The 22571-nt window shown below is 39.0% G+C and overlaps 1 protein-coding gene across 3 annotated transcripts in view; it reads right to left on the bottom strand.

The window, feature by feature from the left end:
* The window catches only part of SPPL2A (signal peptide peptidase like 2A), a 47776-nt gene extending 33628 nt beyond the window's left edge, over nt 1-14148 (bottom strand). For 2 of the 3 annotated variants that reach the window (XM_074327748.1, XM_074327747.1), the window contains exon 1: nt 13380-14148. In XM_074327748.1, coding sequence (XP_074183849.1) covers nt 13380-13445 — 66 coding nt within the window. In that variant the 5' untranslated portion in view covers nt 13446-14148. Of the gene's footprint in view, nt 1-2929; nt 2983-13379 lie in introns of all 3 variants that reach the window. The other variant, XM_074327749.1, reaches the window with a different exon arrangement.
* Between the last annotated feature and the right edge of the window lie 8423 nt (nt 14149-22571).

Raw genomic sequence — 22571 nt, 5'->3', positions numbered from 1 at the left:
CTGTCATTCCTTCTACATTTATTAGCTAGTATTCTTTAAAAAAGAGTTTTATACTCTTTCCTCTACCACCTTTTGTTTAGTATCACTAGAGACTCATTGATTTTTAAAAATTCACTGTAGTGTGATTGCAATTATTCACTTGATGTTCAAATTGTCCCAAATTTAGCCAGTAGAGCTTCTTCCAGCTGGCTCTTTGTATCCTTTTGACAAGACCCCATTAATCTTGGAGGACATCTTTTTTTTATTGGCACAAGATGTCCTAGGCTGACTTTATCCTTTACCTGCCACAGATCTGGAACCAGCCATTCTACTAAGCTCCTTTTGGAAAGGAATGATATTTTTCAGATCAGGATTTGCGTTCTCATTGTGCACAATGCTACTGAATTGCTATAACCTTTACAATAGACAATTGGCAGTATCAATCAAAATCTTTTAATACATAGAATCCTCTCATTCATATCCTACAGATGTTATTACACAAATGCACAAAGGTAAATGTATAAGGATATTCACTGCAGTATTGTTATAGCAAAAAAAAAAAAAAAAAAAAAAAAAAAAATCAACAACTTCCACCAATAAGGAGCCCATTACATTCTGGTATGCATAGTACACAGCTATTAAAAGGAAAGAACTAGGCAAGATGGAGGCTTAGAGATTTAAAAAAATAGTAAAATATCTGGATTTAAAAAAGAAAGAACTAGCTAGATCTACCTGTAGAAACAGATGTCCATAGTGAGAACAGCAAGTTCCAGGAAGATATTTATAGTATAATCCTATTTTTATAAATAAAATGACTCCTAAAGCTCCTTATACGTATCAGTACATTTATGTATCTGCATATTTATGTGAGCTTGAAAGAGAATGTGGAGAGAGACACAAGAGGCTATTAAAAAAAAAAAAGAGAGAGGTAGACAAAGGCAAAGGTGAGGGTGTGAAAAGACGGGAGAAACTTAAAAATGGAAAAAATATTCAAACACAACAGAAAGGTATAAAGTCCTTCTCCTCTCATCCTGGTTGTCACAGTCACACTCTTAGGGGTTTCTTTTATATCTTTCCAGACATTATCTATGAATTTTTAGGATATACATATCAAATATATATAGGTTGTTTTAAACATGAGATATACGAGATCATATGACATATACTGCTCTGTAGCTTTTCTAAAATTAAAATTTTATATATTAGATTTTCCATATTGATACAGACATACTATCTCCTTTTACATAACTGTAATATATTCAGTGTTACCTTTATAATTACAAAAACTAAGAGATTAGAAAAAAGCTTAAATGTCCACGGAAGTAGATGTCCAAATACGAGTAAGATTTATTGCAATAAAGGGATTATAATCTTCCCTACAAATAGCAGAAAATTAATCACTGGTAAAATAAAAGCAAAACTCATTGACATAGGAATTATTAAAGCAAACACAAATTTTAATGGAAGATTAGTACAAAAGAGGAAAGTATAGCCATACATATTGTAGAATAGTTAGATTGAATGTGGAGCATGTGGCAAACTTCACAGCAAGTTAACAAAACTAAGTAACTTCAGCACTTCCACTACATTTTAAAATATCATAGTAAAATTTCTCATAGAGATTGTATATCTTCAAAAATTCAGTTTATTAGCAATAGATGTCACGAGTTTCAGAATTAGAGACCTGGGATATAGAACAGCAGTTTGACTATTTACTGGCTACGAGTATGTTACAAGTCATTTAACTTGTCTTAAACTTCAACATGCCCAGTTTTGAGATGACAATAAATGTCAACCTGATAGAACTGTCATGAAGATTACGTTAGATGATGTAATTGTTTGCACACATTTAAGCTCTCAATAAATGGCAACTACTATTATTAATAATACATCTAGCACCTTGCCAAGTACTTGTACCATACAAAAGAAATACAAAGTAATTAGTGGTTGCTTAGAATTTGGTGAAATGTGGGAATGGGGGTAATAGCTAAAGGTTATGGGGTTTCTTTTTTTAAATAATTGGCTTTATTTTTTAGATCAGCTTTAGGGTAACAGCAAAACTGAGCAGGAATTATGGAGTTTCCATATACCCCCTTACCACACCATGCACAGCCTCCCCCATTGTCAATACTGCACCAAAGTGGCATATTTGTTACAATCAATGAACTTACACTGACACATCATTACCACCCAAAGTTCATAGTTTACATTAGGGTTCACTCTTCGTGGTGTACAGTCCATAGGTTTTGGGAAATGTATGACCGGTCTCTACCATTACAGTATCATATGGAATACAGAATACCATGTTTTCCCGAACATAAGACCTAGCCGACAATCAGTTCTAATGCGTCTTTTGGAGCAAAAATTAATATAAGACCTGGTCTTATTTTACTACTATAATATAACACCAGGTCTAAAATAATATGATATGATATGATATGATATGATATGATATGATATGATATGATATAATGTAATACCAGGTATAATACCGGGTCTTATATTAGAGCTGATTGTCCAGTTAGGTCTTATTTTCAGGGAAACACGGTAGTTTCACTGCCCCCAAAATCATCTGTGCTCTACCTATTTGGCTTCTTTCTGAGGTGATGTGAATATTTAAAAACTGACTGTGGTACATATCTATGAACATACTAAAAACCACTAAATTGTACACTTTAAATTGGCGAATTGTATGGTATGTAAATTATATCTCAATAAAGCTGCCCCGCCCCTCCCCCCACAAATGAAACGCTAAATTGTACACTTTAGAATTTACACAAGAAATTATAGTTTCACTGGGAAAGTTAAAAGCAAATCTGAAGGTGAAACGGATTAAAAAGTACAAATAGCCAGTAATAAAAACAGTCACGGGGATGTAAAATAAAGCATAGGGGCATATAGTCAATAATATTGTAATAACTATACATGGTGCCAGATGGGTTAGACTTACCGAGGTGATCTCTTCATAAGTTATATAAAAATCACTATGTTGTACACCTGAAACTAATATAATATTGTATGTCAAATGTAATTGAAAATAAATTAAAAAAAAATAAAACCTTAAACTGATAACCACAAGCAGAATGTGATTAAAGAGTTTCTAGTAAAAGCTTTAGCGGTTATGAGGGTGATAAAAGTGCAAATTCTTAGCCTCTATTTCAGACCTACTGAATCAGAAACCTTGGGCAGTTTATTTTTAACAAGTCCTTCTGGAAATTCTGCTTGTTAAAGTTTGAGAACCACAGCTCTAGGAGCAGTGCTTCTCAAGATTTAATGTGCATACATATCACCTAGCGATCATATTAAAAATCAGATTTTGATTCAGTAGGTCAGTACGAGTGTGAGATTCTACAGCTCTGACAAGCTCACAGGTGGTGCAGACACTGCTGGTCTATGAACCACACCTGGAGAGCAAGGCTGTAAGACAACAAAGTAATGGAAACCACATTGCTGTGAGTGAATTAAGTTGGGAAGCATAGAGAAAAAGGCTTGAAATTCAGTGTCCCTTCAAACGGTATAAGCACAAAATCAGGTGAGACTCGTCCCGCGCTGTGAGATCATCTGACAAGGACCCTGTGGTGCTGGGAGGGCAGGGAACCTTCCTCCATAGCCTCCAAGTTAGAGGCTCTGAAACATCTGAATTTCCCCCTGTAATCAACTGTAGTCTGGTCTTCTATGGCTAATCAACTTCTAAAAGACATTTGTTTACATTTTCAATCAGTAATGACAATATTCTCTTAGTAAAAAGCTCAGTATCAAGAGTTTGAAGGGATTTAGGGATAACAATTGAATCTCTTCATTTTATAGCTCAAACAGGTCCAAAATGAGCAAAATGAAGTGGCCTCTGGGGGCAGGATGAGAATGGAGCTCTCCAAAACCCAGAGCAGCAGCCTTTCAACCCTGGTGTCACTCTGTTCCTTCATGCAGCCAGATCCCCAAGCACCTACCACATAGCCAACCATCATGCTCCAGTTTAAACACTGGTCACAGATATCTCTGCATTAGTCAACTCCCTCTTCCATGACACTGGCATGGGTCTCCTACCATCATTCAAATTCTTCGAATACCCAATTAGCTCCTCCCACATCTTAAATATCCCAAACTCGAAGTCCTTTCTTTGTAGTCATCAAAATACCCACAACTCTAGGATTCTAGAGTTTCATGGAATTCCTTTCCTTATGACAACTGCTCCTTACCGCTTGCCCCAAATCCTCCCTATTCACGCTGGTTCCTACAACCACTGGTCATGGAATCAAGTGTCCTTCAGGGCCATCAAACCATCCATCTCACACCAGCGCCTGTACATAATGCATTTTACTTGATGCTCACATACGAGGAAAGCAAGTTTACCAGCCCCGCGTGTGAAACAGTACTTCCTTTCTTCACTCAAATTAACCTCACCTAAAACTTCACGGGATGCCTGTTGTTCATGAACAATTCCTAATTTACTTCAGCCAGATAACTTGATTTCAGTCATATTCCATCATCTTCTTTCCAAGTCAAAGGATACTGATGGCTAAATCTATCTTAAAGTTATAGTTGCCCATTCTTTTGATAATTTTTCTCCTAAATAGCTTTTGGTAGGACAACTGTCAAATGATTACCAAAAAAAGTCTGAAGACCTATAACGGTGCATACTATACTTACATCCTTGCAGGTGTACTGTCTCCCCATTTCCCAGACCAATCAGACCTTACACAGAGGAACATGTGTAAGGGCCTTTATTTCATCAGTGTACTTACACTGAGTCTTGCTCTGACTTTTAAGTCCCTGCCTCATGGGCCTACATCCATGCTTTACACTCCAGTCTCCTGGTATTTTCAACCATGGGCATTTGAATTCCTGGCCTCTGTGTCCACAGCCTCCTAATGCTGACTCACCAGCCCAGTATTAACCTACTGTAAACAGGCCTGTTCTGCTCCTGTCCAAGCCAACAGCACAGCTCGAGGATTCTTCTTTGACCTTGGCTCACAAGTTTGGTCAATTTGTCTTCTACCCTTTTTACTCTTTCAGAAGGTATCTTCCAGCACTGGATCTATGTTCCACATTTAAGTCTTCACACATTCCTTTTGAATATAACATTTCTCTCGCTAAAAATTTATCTAACATACTACCCCTACCCTGATATCTATGCCATCCATTGGGTCTGTCAGGACTCTGTATCTTGGCCCATTTTCACCAAGATTAAGCTCCGAACAATGCAATGTTAACCTTTATCCACATATATATTTAATTCCCTTAAAAAAACATTAACAGATTAGTCACAGGTGGTTCTTCTCTTTTCCTGGAGATGAGTAATCTGCACAGCAATTTCTTACTTTTTATTACAGATCAGAGCTTCTTGAACTTTAATGCTCTTGTTGAAGTGCAGATTCTCATCCAGCAGGTCTTAGGTAGGGCCTATGATAGTGCATTTCTAACAAGCTTCCAGGTGATACTTTGATGTTGATCCACAGAACACATGGTTAGACTTCATCATGAATAACAGTGAAAACTCGCCAATCTTCTAGACTTTACTGAGGTCCTTCTAGGAATTTTCTCAAGAGGTGACAGTCGTATCTGTACCCGCAGTCTGCTGGTATAGCCAATGTTCATGTTTTGGCCAGCAGTTCCCCCCTTTCACTCATAAATTCCTTCAAAACTTTTCAGCATATGCCTTACTGGGTCCCAGCTTCCCCATATCCCTCTCTGTCAATTAAATCTGGTTTATATTATTTGTATCGTCATCCATTAGATATACTTAAGCCTTCAGTTTCAAGGGGCAGTATGTGAATGTGACTGTAACTCTCCAATTAACCCCCTGCAACCTTTCTTCATAAAATCTACAAATTAAACTGTTCCTCTATTTTTAAAACACCAAATATGAGGGCTGTGGCTTTTCTTTACAAACCTATAGTCCCTGAAACAGAAGACATACTGTTGCAGTATAATAATCCCTGAATAATAAATGCCCAGGAGCTACAGTCACCTGCATTACCTTTACACTGTGGCAATGCAGGAAGTGTCCCTTTCTTTACAATCATCTTTCTCTTTACGTAGGAGTGAGTTTTAAGTCAATAGTAATACAGTAAGAGTTGAAAGAGTTGGGGTTGTGTGTCTGAATGACACAGGCCTAAATAACTTTCTGATCATTCACTATTATATATTTTCTATGCCTCTTTCCTCCCTAATAACTTACATAATCAAGACAATCTACATTGTTTCTACTCCTACTTCCAGTATTTATGGAAAACTTATGGAAATGATGCACTAAAAGTGACTACACCCAGACACACAGAGATTAAGTATAATCTTATTACTTAATTAGTGGCTCAGTGGGAGCTAGGGCATCAACCAGGAATCAGAGTAGTCTGTGGGTCATAGGAATAAAGCAGAGCCAGAATCAGTCCTCATACTTGGAGAATCTGGGGACATGCAATGTACAGGCTAAGAGGTACTAGGTTGTAGAGAGGAGACAAAGTAACCATTCTTTCATTCAACAGTCTGTAGTCCACTAGGTGCTAGGGGGTATTGTAGAGAATGAGTCAGATAGGGTTTCTCCTTCATGGGGCTTATATTCTACTTGCTACCTAGATCCAGCCTTCTTCCTGGTTGTCCATAAATAATCTTACTACTTAACGACATATCTCAGCTGTTAGAGAATTTATGATTTACACTAGAATTCACAAACTCAAATGCTTAAAAGGTCAGGCAGGTAATATAAATGCACAAATCAGAGCTGACTTAAGACCAAAGAGCATGCTAAAGTTTGGCAAATTCTGGCCTAAGGCAATCAAACTTTTTTTTTTTTAAATTAGTATTTTGGGGTAAATGGCTATACCTGGAGGTGTTATGGTCTAGATTTTTATAAACAGACTCAATTTCAGGTGATTTTGAACAAAAAATGTATCAAATACATAATAAACATGAAACCTATCAAATACATAATAAACATGACTTTTCCTATCTTTAAACCAGTGCCCCAATGATCTCTGAATTGCCTTTAGGGCCATTTCTCCCTCTTGGAGAATAATGCATCTTCAAAAGCCATGTAGTTCTATCATCCCATCTGGTCAAATCCAAGAAATTCAACAACCTTTCTTCATTTTGCCCCATCTTTGTCCCCTTTAGTTCAAACTGGCAGTGTTTTGTCTCACATAATCCCATTGAGACAGGTTACTTAGCATGTTGTTAGGTCAACAGGGAGATCCCTGATGAAATAAAAGGCAGCCATATCCTGAAACTCCAGGTTCTGGAATGTCTCCTTCACTCCAGGACAAAGATATGAGAACACACTTTGAGGTTAATAAATTATCTCATAAATCCCTTTTGGCTGGACAAAGGAACAGATCTGATAGATAGGAATGGGTTCGTTAATCCCTTTAGGATCTGATAGCTAGGAATGGGTTGGTTCGTTAACCCCTTTAGGGTTGGCAAACAGGACAAACCTGATAAAGAATTCCATTAGGCGGCACCAGCCCCCTTCCCCAAGCAGGCAAGGGAAGGTATAAAAGAACTTTCGCCTCAGTCACTGGACACCCCCATTCGGGACCCCCTCTCGTTACGTGAGCTGCGACTCTTTACTTTTAATAAACTATCCTCTTTTACAACTCCTCGCCTCTCCTTGGTCCGTGCTTCCATTCTTCAGTTTCACGAGACACGATCCCAGAAAATATCCTATATCACCATAAATTTGTTATCAAATGCTTATTCAGCCACATCCTACTGTTCTTTTCAGAACACGCTTTCTCATTTTTTGCAGTATGGATAGCCTGAGAATTTTCCAGATCTTCAAATTCTGGTTCTTATGAATAAATAAATTGAGAAATTTACCGAATCAGTTTTGTCATATATTTTTGATTCACAAAAGAAAATCATTAGCACATAATTTTGTGAAAAAATATCAATAAATGTCAAGAACCCCTGGGTTCTAGACCTCTTTTTTATGACTTCGTATATGATCTAGGATAAGTCATAATCTTCCTGAAACTTCTCAGGATTATTTTGAGTTTCAAAGATGATACATACGTAGGAGTTGCATTTGGGGAAGAAGAAAACACTGCCATCAGTGACTTAGAAAGCAGACAATAGGATGCAGAATCTACAGACAGATCAGAGGAGAAAAGATAAAAGAAAAATTGTGAAGAATCTCAAAGTTAAAGGAATGTGACAAAACCAGCATGTGTGAGCTCAGGCTGCCGTAACAAAATACCACAGATTGATGGCTCAATCGATATTTATTTTCCCACAGTCTAGAGCCTAGAAGCCCAAGATCAAGATGCTGGCATGGTTGATTTCTGGCAAGGGGTCTCTTCCAGGCTTGTAGAGATGGCTGACTTCTCAAAGTGTCCTCACATAAGGAGGGAAGGAAGGAAGGAGGGCACGCTGGGCAACAATCCCATCATAAGGGGCCCAACCTGATGACCTCATTCTAAACCTAATTATCTCCCAAAGGCCCAATCTCCAAATACCACATTAAGGGGAAGGGCTTCAACATAAGAATCTGGGAAGCACACAATTCAGTCCACAGCATTCTGCCTCTGGCCCCCGAAATTCATCTTTCTCATGCAAAATACATTCATTCCATCCCAAGAGTCCCAAAAGTCTTAATTCATTCCATGATCAACTCTAAACTCCAAAGTCTCATCTAAATATCATCTAAATCAGATATGGATGAGACTGAAGATACAATTCACCTTGAGGCAAAACTCTCCTGCTGTGAACCTGCAAAACCAGATTAGTTATGAGCTTTCAAAATATAATGGTGGGATAGGCATAGGGTAGACATTCCCATTCCAAAAGGGAGAAATCAGAAATGACAAAGGGATACTGGGACTAAATGACGTCCAAAATCTAGCAACACAAATTCCATTAGATCTCAAGGCTCAAGAATAAACTTTTTTGGCTCAGTGTCCCACCTTCCAGGCCCACTAGGGCGGCAGCATCACCCACATAGCTCTGTGGGGTGGTCCCACTCCTTTGGCTCTGTGGAATTCCACGCCTTAAGGTTCCCAGCAAATGCCCAAGGCTTGTTGAAAATGAGGCCGTGGCCCTGATGCTCTCTCAATAATTGCCTTCGAGACCATTTCTCCATCTTCCTGAAGAATAATGCATATTCACATCATCCCATCCTGTCAAATCCAAGAAGTCCAACAACCTTTCTTCATTTTGCCCCATTTCTGTCCCCTTCAGTTCAAACTGGTAGTGTTTCATATCATATAATACCATCAATTTGTTATCAAATGGTTGTTCAGCCACACCCTTAGTGTTCTTTTCAGAATAAGCTTTCTCATTTTTTTGCCATATGGATAGCCTGAGAATTTTCCAAATCTTCAAATTCTGGGTCCTTTTTGCTTAACAATTCCTTCTTCAATTCTTCTTTCTTCTTTTGCAGTCAGGAGGAACCAAGCTACTCCATCAGCAATTTCCTTAGAAATCCCCTCAGCTAATATCCAATTCCATTGCTCACAATTCTTTCTTCCACAAAACACTAGAACACAGTTCAGCAAAGTTCTTTGCCATTTTATAACAAGGACTGACTTTCCTTCATTTTGCAATGACATGTTACTCATTTCTGTCTGATACCTCACCAAAATCGCGTCTAATGTCTGTATTTCTAGCATGCACCTCAAACCTCTTCTAGCCTCTACCCATTACTCAGTTATAAAGTTGCTTCCACATGTTTAGGTATTTGTTACAGCAGCACCTCACTCCAGGTACTAAAATCTGTCTTAGCTTGGGTTGCCATAAGAAAATAACCATAGAGTGGGTAGCTTAAACAGAAATTTATTTTCAGTTCTAGAGACTATAAATCTAAGATAAAGGTGCCGACATGGTTGGTTTCTATTGAGAGCTTTCTATCTGGCCTGTAGATTGCCACCTTCTCCCCATGTCTTCACATGGGGGCGGGGAAGGAGAGACAACAAGCTCTCTGGTGTCTTTTCTTATAAGGCCACCAATCCTACGTATCACAAATGACCTACCCTCTGACCTAAATTACTTCCCAAAGGCCCCATCTCCAAAGATCATCATTTTTGGGGTTAGGGTGTCAACATGAGTGGGTGGGGCCACAATTCAGTCCACAGCACAGCAGCTCAGCCTGTCTCTCTCTGATAGTTTGGGCAGCAGAACACACCTAGTGTACCGTGGATGTTAAGAGAGGCGGGCAGAAGAGAAGGAATTAAAGAAGATTCTTTGAATTGGTATATGATACCAAAGGAATACAGATTTCTGCAAGAGATTTTTCTGCTGGGGGTCCCGATGATCACTTCACTGTAGTAACAGAAAAGTCTATATAACACTTCACATTTCTTGAAATTACGAAAAAATGAACAGAAATTTTGTAAAAACATTATGAAAAAGATTTTGGATTCTTCAGTGAGTTTGGAAGAAATTTAGAAAACAGATCCAGGCCACACCTCTCAATGTCTTTGAAACAGAACTCGGTGACCATGACCAAATAACACTATGAAATAAAGGTCTAAGAGTGGGGCTAGGGGCTGGGTGCACTTGGGAAGCGTCAATGTGAAATGGAATTATGGCAAGGCCAAGAGAGAATGAACTACCTGCCAGGCACACTTTTAAATTCTAGACTTAATGTTTAATCGGTTTAGAATATATTAAAATAACCAGATGTGCAGCAGCTTGAGTTCCATATACACAGTACGGTCACCGATGCGAAAAGGAGAAGGTGAGGAGGGTAGGCTACATGATGATGTTGAAGGGTCTTTCCAATATTAAACCCTCTGCCTCTTCTACAAGAATGTGACAGTGGTTTCTGGAGATGACGTGCTGCCTCTAGATAAGTGTATTGGCCCCATTCTTACATGACTAAGGGGAAAGAGGTCCAGCAGTGCCAGCTTCAAAAGCCCAGGAAGGAAAAATTAAATGATTAAGCTGACATTATTAATTCAAATGAACTCAGGGAGGTCACCTAGAACTGTAAGATTATGGAAGAGGCATAAACACGGACTTCAGGGAGAAAAGGGTAACAAAACAAACAAAAACCACCAGAGTTGTAGGAAAGGCAGTAGGTATTCAGTAAGTAAGCAAAGAGAGAGAGCTTTTGCTGAGGAAAAGGATGCCAGATTTATTTGAGTTCCTAAAACAAGGAAAAGTAATGAGAAAGAGATCATTTCAGAAAATTAAAGGGTCAAGGGGAAAACCAACCGCTGAGAAATCAATAAAAAATAGAAAATCAATATTACTAGTTGGCACTGAAAATGATGTTTATTGAATTGAAAAAGATCTTGTTGGTTTTATTCAGTCACCAGCACAGTACGTGGCATATAACAACAGATGCACACTAAATAAATACGTGTGGAGTGAAAGAATGTTACTGAGTCCTGTAAGACTTCAGAGCTAGTTGCCCCAAGATGTGCCTTTGTGGTATGTGAATTGTTTTGAGCTAAGGGCAATTTTCGTTGTGGGCCCGGAAAAACACCTGCCCCTCCTTGACTACCTGGAAGAACTTGAATTAGGGGCCTTGGAAGATTATCACAGATAACCAACCTCTTTTGACCTGTCTGTACAGCAGGGCAAACTTCTATTTGCTAAACGTCTCCTTTTTCTTATCACCATCTTTAAATGACCTTTGAAGTCCCTGAGTCATCCTACCTCATTCCTAGCTCAGAATGTCTTCTATATCCATTTTTCCCTTTCTGTCTTCGAATCTTTCGTGCATGTTGGGGTCTCCGACTCTCCTGTATGCAGGGTTCCCTATTTTCTCCTGCTAATCTGTCTGATGCTTATTTGATTATTAGACCAGACAGAAAAACCTTGAGGGTAGAGGAAAGATTCCTCCTCTCTCACAGTCCCCACAACCCTGGGACTGAGGAGTACGGAACACAAGATCAATACAGTAAGGTACAACAAAACACATACATGCAATACAAAAATAAAATCTAGAATGTGGGAGCGATAGGCTAGCTACAATTTAGAACAAGGACAACTTTTAGATTTGTGAAGCCCTTGAAATTATATGAAAATTCTGCCTACATTTTTCAGTGAAAGGGTTCAGAGCTTTCATAAGAATTTCAATGAGAGTTTATGAACAACTGATATATTATTAGGTTGATTACTAGTGCTGAGAAAGGTTTAGTGGGAATGTGATAGAGAACATATATTCCCTGCAATTAGCTTAAGACATTGAAATGAAAATGAGTGCAAAAGCACTCAAGACAAGTTTTATATCTAGGTTATAGTTTTTTGTGCATTTACATACTATCTGAATTTTTTTTTTGGGCATATCCAATTACATGATAAACAACACCTCAAAGATTCAGTCTAACACTGCTACTTTGTTATTCTCTTTATATTGTACTCCCCCCAAGCAATTTTTAGATACATTATCTCATTCATGTTACTAATGTTGCCTAGCAAATTCTCAATACACCAAAGGCACTAATACATTTTAGGCTTTGATTTTGGGTTTCTTAAAAAATATTAATGACACTTTCATATTGAATATGTTTACTAATAGTAATCCTTTGAACCGGAAAGTACGTAAAACATACTCTTTCAGAGAAGTACACATTCTAATAGAAAGAACTAGACAGGCATACACCCTACAAATTCTGCGTAAATAAAACTCGTAAAAGTTTCCAACCTGAAATTCCCTAAGTGAAACTTACAAGAAACAAAAACTGAACCACTGAACTCTGGTTCCTGACCACCCACTGAAGCTTCTGTTGTTTGATGTTGAATTTTAAAACACCACTTTTCTGCAATTATGAAAAGAAACTTGTGGACACATATTTGTTACTCTTATTTAACCTACTCCTCTCTCCTTTTAAAGTAAGCAGAGAACTAAAAACCACTAAAGTCATTACACTTTGGTGTGTTCTTTTAAAAGTTATTTTAAATTATTATTACCAAAGTCCCCCAAAATGGAATCAAATAAACCCTTCCTCCTACGTATTCAGGAGGAAGAAAAAAATCTGGATTAGAGCAATTAAATTAAAGTGCAGTCCTTGAACTGCTGACTTTCCTGAGGTCACGTACATTTTTTCAAGAAGGAAAGAGGTCAAGCAGCTGTTGGACAGACTAGACGATAAATCTCAGAGGTCATTTTTAAATGCCCGGAACAGTGAAAAACTATAGAGAAGTACCAAGGTCAAGATAGCAGGAGGGGTTCCGCAGAGAGCTCTCTGGTGGGCAGGTCCTTTGGGGGTTTCAAAGGACAGGACTGGTGGCGGGGCGGGGGGGGGGGGGTGGAAGGCTGGTGGGAAGAATGAAGAAGAGGCTGGAAGGAAAGGGAGTAATGGGAAGGGGAGGGGAATGAGGGAAAACCAGGGGCAGGCCGCGGAGCCGCCAGCAGAGCTCGGGCGGGAGCCCAGGAGGTGGGGAGGAGAAGACGACGGGAGCCCCAGCCCAGCCCCGCCCCGCGGAGGCCGGAGCGCCCGCCCGCCCGCCCCTCTTACCAGCCGGAGCAGGAAGCCCCAGACCAGGGCGGCCGCGGCGGAGGGCAGCCGCCGCTGCGGCCCCATTGGACAGCTGGACGCCTGGCGGCGCAGCGCTGCTCGGCCGGCACGGGCTCCGGGTCCTTCCGCGGGGCTGCCTCCGTGACCCCGCCGGACACGGGCGCGTGGCGGGGTTTGGCCGGTGCCGCCGCTGTTGCTGGGGCGGCCACTGCTGCGCCGACTTCCTTTTCCGGCCACGCCCGTAGGACGCGGAAAGCCCCGCGCCGAGCACTTGGAGGCCGGAGTCCGCGCGCGCCGTGCCGCCCGCGGGCTCCCTCTGCGTCCCTGCGCGGCCTGGCCTCGCGTGGCGGGACTGGGCGGGGCTCCTTTAGGCGGCCCGACCTGAGCTCTCCCGGGAGTCTGCCGAGGCGAGGGACTTTTTCGAGGCCCTCCGTCTGTTGGAGGTCCCCGAGTGCTGCTCTGTACCCCAGTAACTACCCGGGTGCTCTGAGCCTAATTCATCTGCTCAGCAGCAGGTCCTGGCCACTCTCCCTCATATACCCCAAATCCGTCCACCTCCAAAATCGCTGCAACCACCCTATCCAAGCCACCACTCTCCCCTCCAAACTAGGCTCTGTTTCCACTCCTGACAGTCCAATATCCACATAGCAGTCCTAGAGAGATCTTTTTAAAAATATAAATCACATTCAGACCAAAATCAAAACTCTGGCCTACAAAGTTTGCATAATATGGTTCCTGCCTTCCTCTCTGACGCCATCCTCACTGCTTTCCCGCAGGGAGATGACTTTAAGTTTGCTTTAAGTCACAAGATTATGCCTTTGGTTTGTGGCCTTTGAACTGGTGGAATGTTTCTTCCTGCTAGAATGTCCTGTCCAAATACCTGGCACTTGGCATTCACCTATCAGCTTAAATCTTAACTTCCCCAAAGGGAACTTCCTGACCTAACCCAACCTAAAGTAGCCACTCACTCACTTTCATATCATGATTTAATTTCTCTACATAGCCCTTTCACTCTCATATTCTCTTGCTTATCTGTTCATTTAGTTACTATGTCACCTTCCACTCGCTAGCAAGGAGTGTCTTTGCTTTCTTCACTGCTATATCCCTTATACCTATAATTTTTGGCATAAAGTAAGTCCTCAAATATTTGTTCAGTGAACATTCAATACCAAACACTGAACAGAATGCTGTCCCTGCCATCCCACAGCTCAGAGTTTAGTATAGGACACAGATGTGTGAGTAAACACAGTTCAGGATGAATAGTGACTCTTTTATTTGCACAAGATGCTATGAGAGTATAAAAGGGACACATAAAAGGAGTGCCAGGAAAAATTCCAACTTAAGCTGTCTAGAACAGTGAGCTAATTTTAGCCAGGCAATGGGCAGGGGAAGGGAGAGACTTCCAGGGAGAGTGAACCATTAGTGTCAAAGCCAAAGATGACAGTGCAGGAACTGCAAAACTCGGGCTTGGTTGAAGTTATGAGTAGTGAAAGATGGCGAGAAGGCAGAGACCAAATCACAAATAGATCGGGACAGCCTATTGGGACTTAAGCCTTCATGTAGTTGGTGTTGGAGAGCAAATGAATAATAAGTAGAGCATGACAGATAATGACGGTTTTACAAAGCTCTCTGTGGTAGCAGGTGGGGTGGCAGATGTATTGAAACATGGCAAAGTGGAAGGAAGCCAGGAAATCTGTTAGGCAACTGTAGTAAACAAATTCAGGCCAGGCACTATGAGAGCCTGAAATAAGACAGTGGCAGAAGAAATGGGGAAGAGGAGATGGATCTGAAAGATTTGTAGCAGAATTTGGTAACTGAGAGGACATGGGGCATGGAAGAGAGCAGGAGTCCCAGGATCCTGCCGTAGGCCATTTATTGAGATGAACATCACAGGAGATGAAGGTGGTGGTTGAATGTGTGAGCAAGGGGGAAATACTTTTGGACATAAATTTGAAAAGCTCGTGGGACACCCAAATGTGAATGTCTGTAGGTTAATGGCTAAGTGAGTTGGTCCAAAGCTTACCCTGCACAATGAGGCCAGAACTCAGGTCTCCTGCCAGTCAATCCTAGACTCTTCTCATACTTTCTAGCTGCCTAAGGCAAGCCAGGTTCCCTGTTTGTAAAATGGATGTAATAGACTAGATGATTTCATCTCTACGTATTTCCTTCTGCCCATCATGGCCCATTGCCTAGTGAATCTCCAAAGTCGCTACTGAGGCTGTCTGAAGATCTCTGGTTTTTCTGTCCATGTTTATGCCCATTTTTCCTTTCGATCAGTGGAGAAAATGACTACCTGCAGCCAAAGAACCTGCGTTACAAACTAGTTCCTTGTGCAATTTCTTTTCCTGCTTTTCGTTTTCTCACCTGAAAAATGGGGACAGCACTATTTGTTCTGCCTGTCTCATGATTATCATAAAAATCACATGATTTATACTTTGGGTAAAATTACTCTGAAAATTAAAAAAAAGAAGAAGAAGAAGAGGAGGAGGAGAAGAAAAGGAGAAGAAAAATAGAAGTCTGTGTTATCGTGTGGTGCAAAGTGTTAGCACTGTTTGTCATAATTCTTCTGCCAGAATGGTTTCTCCTTGGTCAAAGTCTCTGTGCAGGATGAAGTGAAGGAAAGTAAGAGGGTTAATGGAAGATTAAAGGATTCTTTAATGACTTTACTACTGGAACAGCTGTTAAAGTTTATTTGGAGTATGCCTCTGTTACACATGAATTTCCCTGCAAGTATTAGGTAGAATAAAAGGTACCTGGATAATTTTTAGTCAATATTTTTCATCTCTAAATAAACTATATATAAAAACCCAATTACGGAAAATAAGTATAATAGATTAAAGATTGTTTTAATTTCTAAATATATGTAGTTAATGGAATCTTTTTCCAGTGTTAAAAGATGGATTGTTATTGTTTGTCAGAACCTTTGTATATTCTAGAAAGTGGCCAGGAAATATTGGCTCCATTTTACAAAAGAGAAAACTGCTAGATTGACAGCAGAGGAGGAAGAGCTAAAATCCAATTCCCTGCCCCAACACACTAGATCATTCATATAACCTGTGGTGTGCCGGTACTGCACAGTGTTTTTTACATAGGGGACACTGATGAAGTGTTGGTAATGAGCCCCAAAGACTTTCTTGGGCAATGCGGAGAATTACTTTAGTATAGAGCAGTGATTCTCTATCTTGACTATTACAATCACATAGGAGAGTTTTAAAGGATACCAATGCCTGGGTCTCACTACTCCCCTTTCCCCATGCATGTCTTAAATTTAACTGGTCTGGTTGTAGCCTGTGTGTTATAATTTTTAACTCTCCTCAGGTAATTATAATATGCAGCCATGGTTGAGTAACTTTGGCTTAGTCAGAGATTCTTGAAATGTGGCTCCTGAACCAAGAAGTATCAACATCACCTGGGAACTGTGAGAAATGCAAATTCCTCCAGATCTACTGAATTAGAAACTCTGGGAATAGTGCCCAGCACTCTGGGTTTTAATAAGCCCCCTACACAATTCTGATGCATGCTAAAGTTTGAGAATGATTGGTTTAGAGCAATGTTCCTTAACTCTTGCTGCATATTAGAATCATCTGCAAAGTTAAAATAAAAGACAAACCCTATGCTCCAATATTAATCACACTGAAAGGAAAAACAGACAAACCCATACTTAGAGTTAAAGATTTGAACACTTCTCTCTCAATATTTGAAAGAACAAGTAGGCAAAATATCAGTCATGATACAGAAGTCTTCATCAACACCATCTAATTGGCATTCATAGAACACTCCACCCAACAACTGCATAATACATCTTATAATATCTTCAAGTTTACACAGGACCTTTGCCAAAATAAACCATATGGCCATAAACCACGTCTCAAAAAATTTAAAGTTTTCAAATCATACAAAGTATGTTTTTTGATCACAACAGAATTAAATTAGAAATCAATAACAGAAAGGTATCTTGAAGATCCTCAAATAATCAGAAACTGAACTCACATTTCCAAATAACCCACGGGCCAAAGAAGGAATCACAAGGAATTAAGAAAATATTTTGAACTGAATGAAAATGCGAACATGACATATCAAACTTCTTGGGCTGCTTAAAAGGAAAGTTGTAGAGAAAGGTATGACCTTTTTAAAATCAATGACCTAAGCTTCTACCTTAAGAAACCAGAAAAGAGAGAAGATTAAATCCAAAGATGAGCAGAAGAAAGGAAATGAAAATATCTGAGCAGAAAGCAACAAAATAGAAAAAAAAAAAAAAGGCAATAAAGAAAATCAGTGAGACCAAAAGATTGGCTTTTTGAGATTGATAGAATTGGGAAAACTCTAGCCAAACTGATTAAAGGAAAATAAAATATAAATTACCAATACCAGGAACAAGAGAGGGAATATTATCTTCAAGCCATTGAAAGGAAGAAGTAAATATTATAAACAATTTTATGCCAATACATAAAACTGACTACTTAAATGAAATGGAGAAATTCCTTAAAAGACAAACTACTCAAACAGAAATAGATATTGATCAGATTAGTTGTTTTAAAAATTGAATTTGTCATCAAAACCTTCCCACAAAGAAAACTTCAGGCTCACATGGCTTTAATGGTGAATTTTACCACATATTTAAGGAAGAACTAATACCAATCTGCACAATTTTAAAAACTTGAAGAGGAGAACACCTCCCAACTCATATTATGAATACAGTATATCTTTTTTTTTTTTAAGAAGACTCTTTTTTTATTTTTTTCAACAGGACTTTATTGGAGAATAGTGTATCCTTCCAGGACTTTTTCCAAGTCACGTCGTTGTCCTTTCAATATTAGTTGTGGAGGGCGCAGCTCAGCTCCAGGTCCAGTTACCATTGTTAGTTACGCAGCCCACCATCCCTTGCAGGGGTTGAGGAGTCGAACCGGCAACCTTGTGGTTGAGAGGACGCGCTCCAACCAACTGAGCCATCCAGGAGCTCAGTGGTGAGCTCAGCACAAGGTACCGTGTTCAATCTTAGTTGTAGGGGGCGCAGCCCACCATCCCTTGTGGGACTCAAGGAGTTAAACTGGCAACCTTGTGGTGAGAGCCCACTGGCCCATGTGGGAATCAAATTGGCAGCCTTTGGCATTAGGAACACGGAGCTCCAACCACTAGAGCCACCGGGCCGGCCCAGATCCAGCATATCTTGATATACAAAACCAGACAGATGATATAAGGAAACCACAGACCACAGTGAAGGAAATCATCAACAAAATGAAAAGACAACCTACTGATTGGGAAAAGATATTCATAAGTGATACATCCTACAAGGGTAAATATCCAAAATACGTAAGGAACTCATACAGCTTAACACCAAAAAAAACCAAAAAAAAAACCCCACAAATAATCTAATTACAATTTGAGCAGAGGACCTGAATAGACATTTTTCCAAAGAAGACATACAGATGACCAACAGACACACGAAAAGATGCTCACCATCACTAATCAAAACCACAGTGAGATACCACCTCATAACTGTCAAAATGGCTATCATCAAAAAGTGAACAAATAACAAGTACTGGTGAGGATGTGGAGAAAATGGACCCCTCATACACTGTTGGTGGGATTATAAATTTATGCAGCCACTATGGAAAACAGTATAGAAATTCCTCAAAAATATTAAAAATAGAGCTTCCATATTACTTCTGGGTATTTATCTGAAGAAAACAAAACACTAATTTGAAAAGATATATGCACCCCTATGTTTATCACAGCATTGTTTACATTAGCCAAGATTTGTAAACAACCTAGGTGTCCATCAATAGAAGAATAGGTAAAGAAGATGTGATATATATATATATATATATATATATATATATATATATATATACACACACACACACACAATAGAATATTATTCAGCAATAAAAAAGAATGAAATCTTGCCATTAGCAAAAACATGGATGGACCTAGAAGGTATTATGCTAAGTGAAATAAGTCAGACAGAGAAAGACAAACAGCATATGATTTCACTTATATGTGAAATCTAAAAAACAAAACAAATGAACAAACAAAATAAAACAGAAACAGACCCATAGATACAGAGAATAAGCTGCTGGTTGCCAAAGAGGAGCGGATAGGGGAAAAAAGAAAACTACAGACCAATATACTTCATGAACACAAATGCAACAATCCTTAACACAATTTTAGCAAACAGAGTCCAACAAAATATTAAAATAATGATACATCAATCCTAATTAGGAATCATCCAAAATATGCAAGAGTGGTTCAATATTTGTAAATTAATCAATGTAACTCACCACATCAACACCACAAGGTCAATATACAAAAATCAATTGTATTTCTCTATACTAGCAACAAACAATTGGAAATTAAAATAGAAGATACCGTAACATCAAAAACTATCAAATACTTAGGGATAAATTTGGCAAAAGATATACAAGATAAACTTTGAAAACTACAAAATGTTGTAAAATATTAAAGGAAACCTAAATAAATAGGGAGATATGTTCATGGATTAGGAAAGTCAATATTAAGATGTCAGTTCTTTCTAAATTGACTTGACTTCTAGAAATGCAATTCCAATCGAAACAACATCCAGATTTGGTTTTGTTTTGTTTTTGTAGAAACTGGGATGCCAATTACAAATATATATGGAAATATAAAGGAGCTAGAATAACCAAAATAATTTTTTGAAAAAGAACAAAATTGAGGACTAAGCGTATATTGCGTTGTATAATGTGCACTTTTTTGCCCAAATTTGTGAGGGGAAAAAATAAGGATGCACATGATACATAGGTAGTACTAATTCCATATCTATATAAATGTTTTTAATTCTATTATTTATGCTTATGAGTTAAAAGTGTAACTCTAGAAATCAATAACGATATCCATATGCAAAATAATACCCTGGAATACAATAATTGGTTTTGTTGAATTTACGATGAATTTGCAATGACGAGGAGTTGTTGGCCTTATATGATGTATAAATATCATAAATTTGTTACTGGTACATAAATTTCTTGTGCCTTGTATCTGTTCTTGTGTTTTGTAATTATTTGTTACATAAAATTTCTTGTACCATACTATGTTAAAAAATAAATGCTAAAATTCCTTTAAAATACAAAAAACAAATACCTAAATGTAAACAAATAAACATTTGAATTAAAAAATTAAAACAAAAGATTTTTCCCCCCTGAAAGTTTGAACCAAAACTGTGAGTGTATATTATACACAAGAGAGCATTATACATGGCAAAATATGGTAAATATCTGATTTCAAAATTTACTTAAAATTACAGTAATTGAGAGAGGTAGTGGCATATATATAGACATATAGATCAATGAAACAGAATAGAGTTCATAATTATATATATTATATATATGTCATATATGAGGTCAGACAATTAAGTTTGCGAGCTCATCCTAGAAAAAGTGCTACATATCTCATTGCTGAATATCACCAGTCACTTTTGAAGTACTCCCCTTGGGAAGCTATGCACCAACACCAGCACCTAGTCCACCCTTCAAAGCAATTTTGGAACTCTTTCTAGAATGGCCATCAGAGCTGTCATATTATCCTTGATGTCCTGAATCTCATCAAAATGCCTTCTTTTCAATATTTCCTTTCTCTTAGGGTAAAAAATCAAGTCACTGGAGGCCAGAACAGGTGAGAAGGGAGGGTGTTCCAATACAGTTATTTCCTTTCTGGCTAAAGAACTCCCTGAACTGATGCATTGTCATGATGCAAGAGCCATGAATTGTTGGTGAAAAGTTCAGGTCATTTTTGTCTAACTTTTTCATGTAGCCCTTTCATACTTCCAAATAGTAAACTTGTTTAACTGTTTGTCCAGTTGGTACAAATTCATAATGAATAATCTCTCTGATATCAAAATAGGTTAACAACATCGTTGCAACAAGTTCACAAACATAATTGTCAGACCTCGGTACGGTAGTTCTGTTTTTAATTTCTTGAGGAATCTCCACAGTTTTCCAGGGGCTGCACCATTTTATATTCCCACTAACAGTGTACAAGTGTTCCAATTTCTCCACACCTTCATCAACACTTGTTATCTTTTGGGGCTTTTTGAAAATGGTCATCCTAACAGATGTGAAGTGATAGCTCATTGTGATTTTGATTTGTATTTCTCTGATGATTAATGATGTTGAGTATCTTTTTATATACCTATTAGCCATTTGTACGTCTTTGTCACGTGGGACAGCCTGCGGGGTCTCTGCTCCCGCTCCCCACATAAGAACGCAGGATGTGGTGAGGCCAAAAAGGAACACCCATGGAGCCATAGGTAGGGGAGTCATACCACTATAGTCTCACTGGAGGCTGGATTCACATGACCACGACGTGCAACCTGCTGTCCGCTTTTCTGCCAACTGACCGACTCTCTCCTCGACTCCCCTCGACTCAACTCCCCAACATAGCCAAGGCAGTTATATTAGTGGTCAATGGCTCAATGGTTACAGCTGACGGCCAACTAGCCACAGCTGACGGTCATCTACTACCCGAGCCAGCACCTTTCTACGTGAGGCCGAGAGCCTGGAAACTGCTCTCTGGGGCTCTGTCCCCACAGTCTTCTTTGGAGAAATGTCATCTGTTCAAGTCCTTTGCTCATTTTAAAATTGGGTTATCATTTTTTTTTACTGTTGACTTGTAGAAATTCCTTACGTATGTTGAAAATTAACCCTTTATCAGATATATGGTTTGCAAATATTCTCTCCCATTGTAGGTTGCTTTGTACCTTGTTGACTGTTTCCTTTGTTGTGCAGAAGGTTTTTAGTTTGATGTAGTCCCACTTGTTTATTTGCTTTTGTTACCTGTGCTTTTGATGTCCTATCTGTGAAATCAATACCAAGGCTAATGTCATGAAGCTTTTCTTCTGTTTTCTTCTGAGAGTTTTATAGTTTCTGGTCTTATGTTTAAGACTTTAATCCCTTTTGAGTTGATTTGTGTACTTATCCTTCTTTAAATGAGAATAATTAATCTTACCACCTTAGTTTCAGTAATTACTTTGTCCACAGATTAAAAAGCTGCTTAGAATTTCTTGGTTTTGTTTTTCTGTAGAGACTACCTTGCTTTGCTTAAATGCTTTCCTCCACTAATACCTGTTTATGAGGCATTTCTGCTTAGTAGCACATGTAACTCAAATGTGTCCTGGTTCACAAAAGGTATCTAAGAGCAGACAGGTCAAGTGTCAGC

This window comes from Rhinolophus sinicus, linkage group LG03, assembly GCF_036562045.2.
Source record: "Rhinolophus sinicus isolate RSC01 linkage group LG03, ASM3656204v1, whole genome shotgun sequence".
NCBI lineage: Eukaryota > Metazoa > Chordata > Mammalia > Chiroptera > Rhinolophidae > Rhinolophus > Rhinolophus sinicus.
This window is presented reverse-complemented; position numbering and strand designations above follow the sequence as displayed.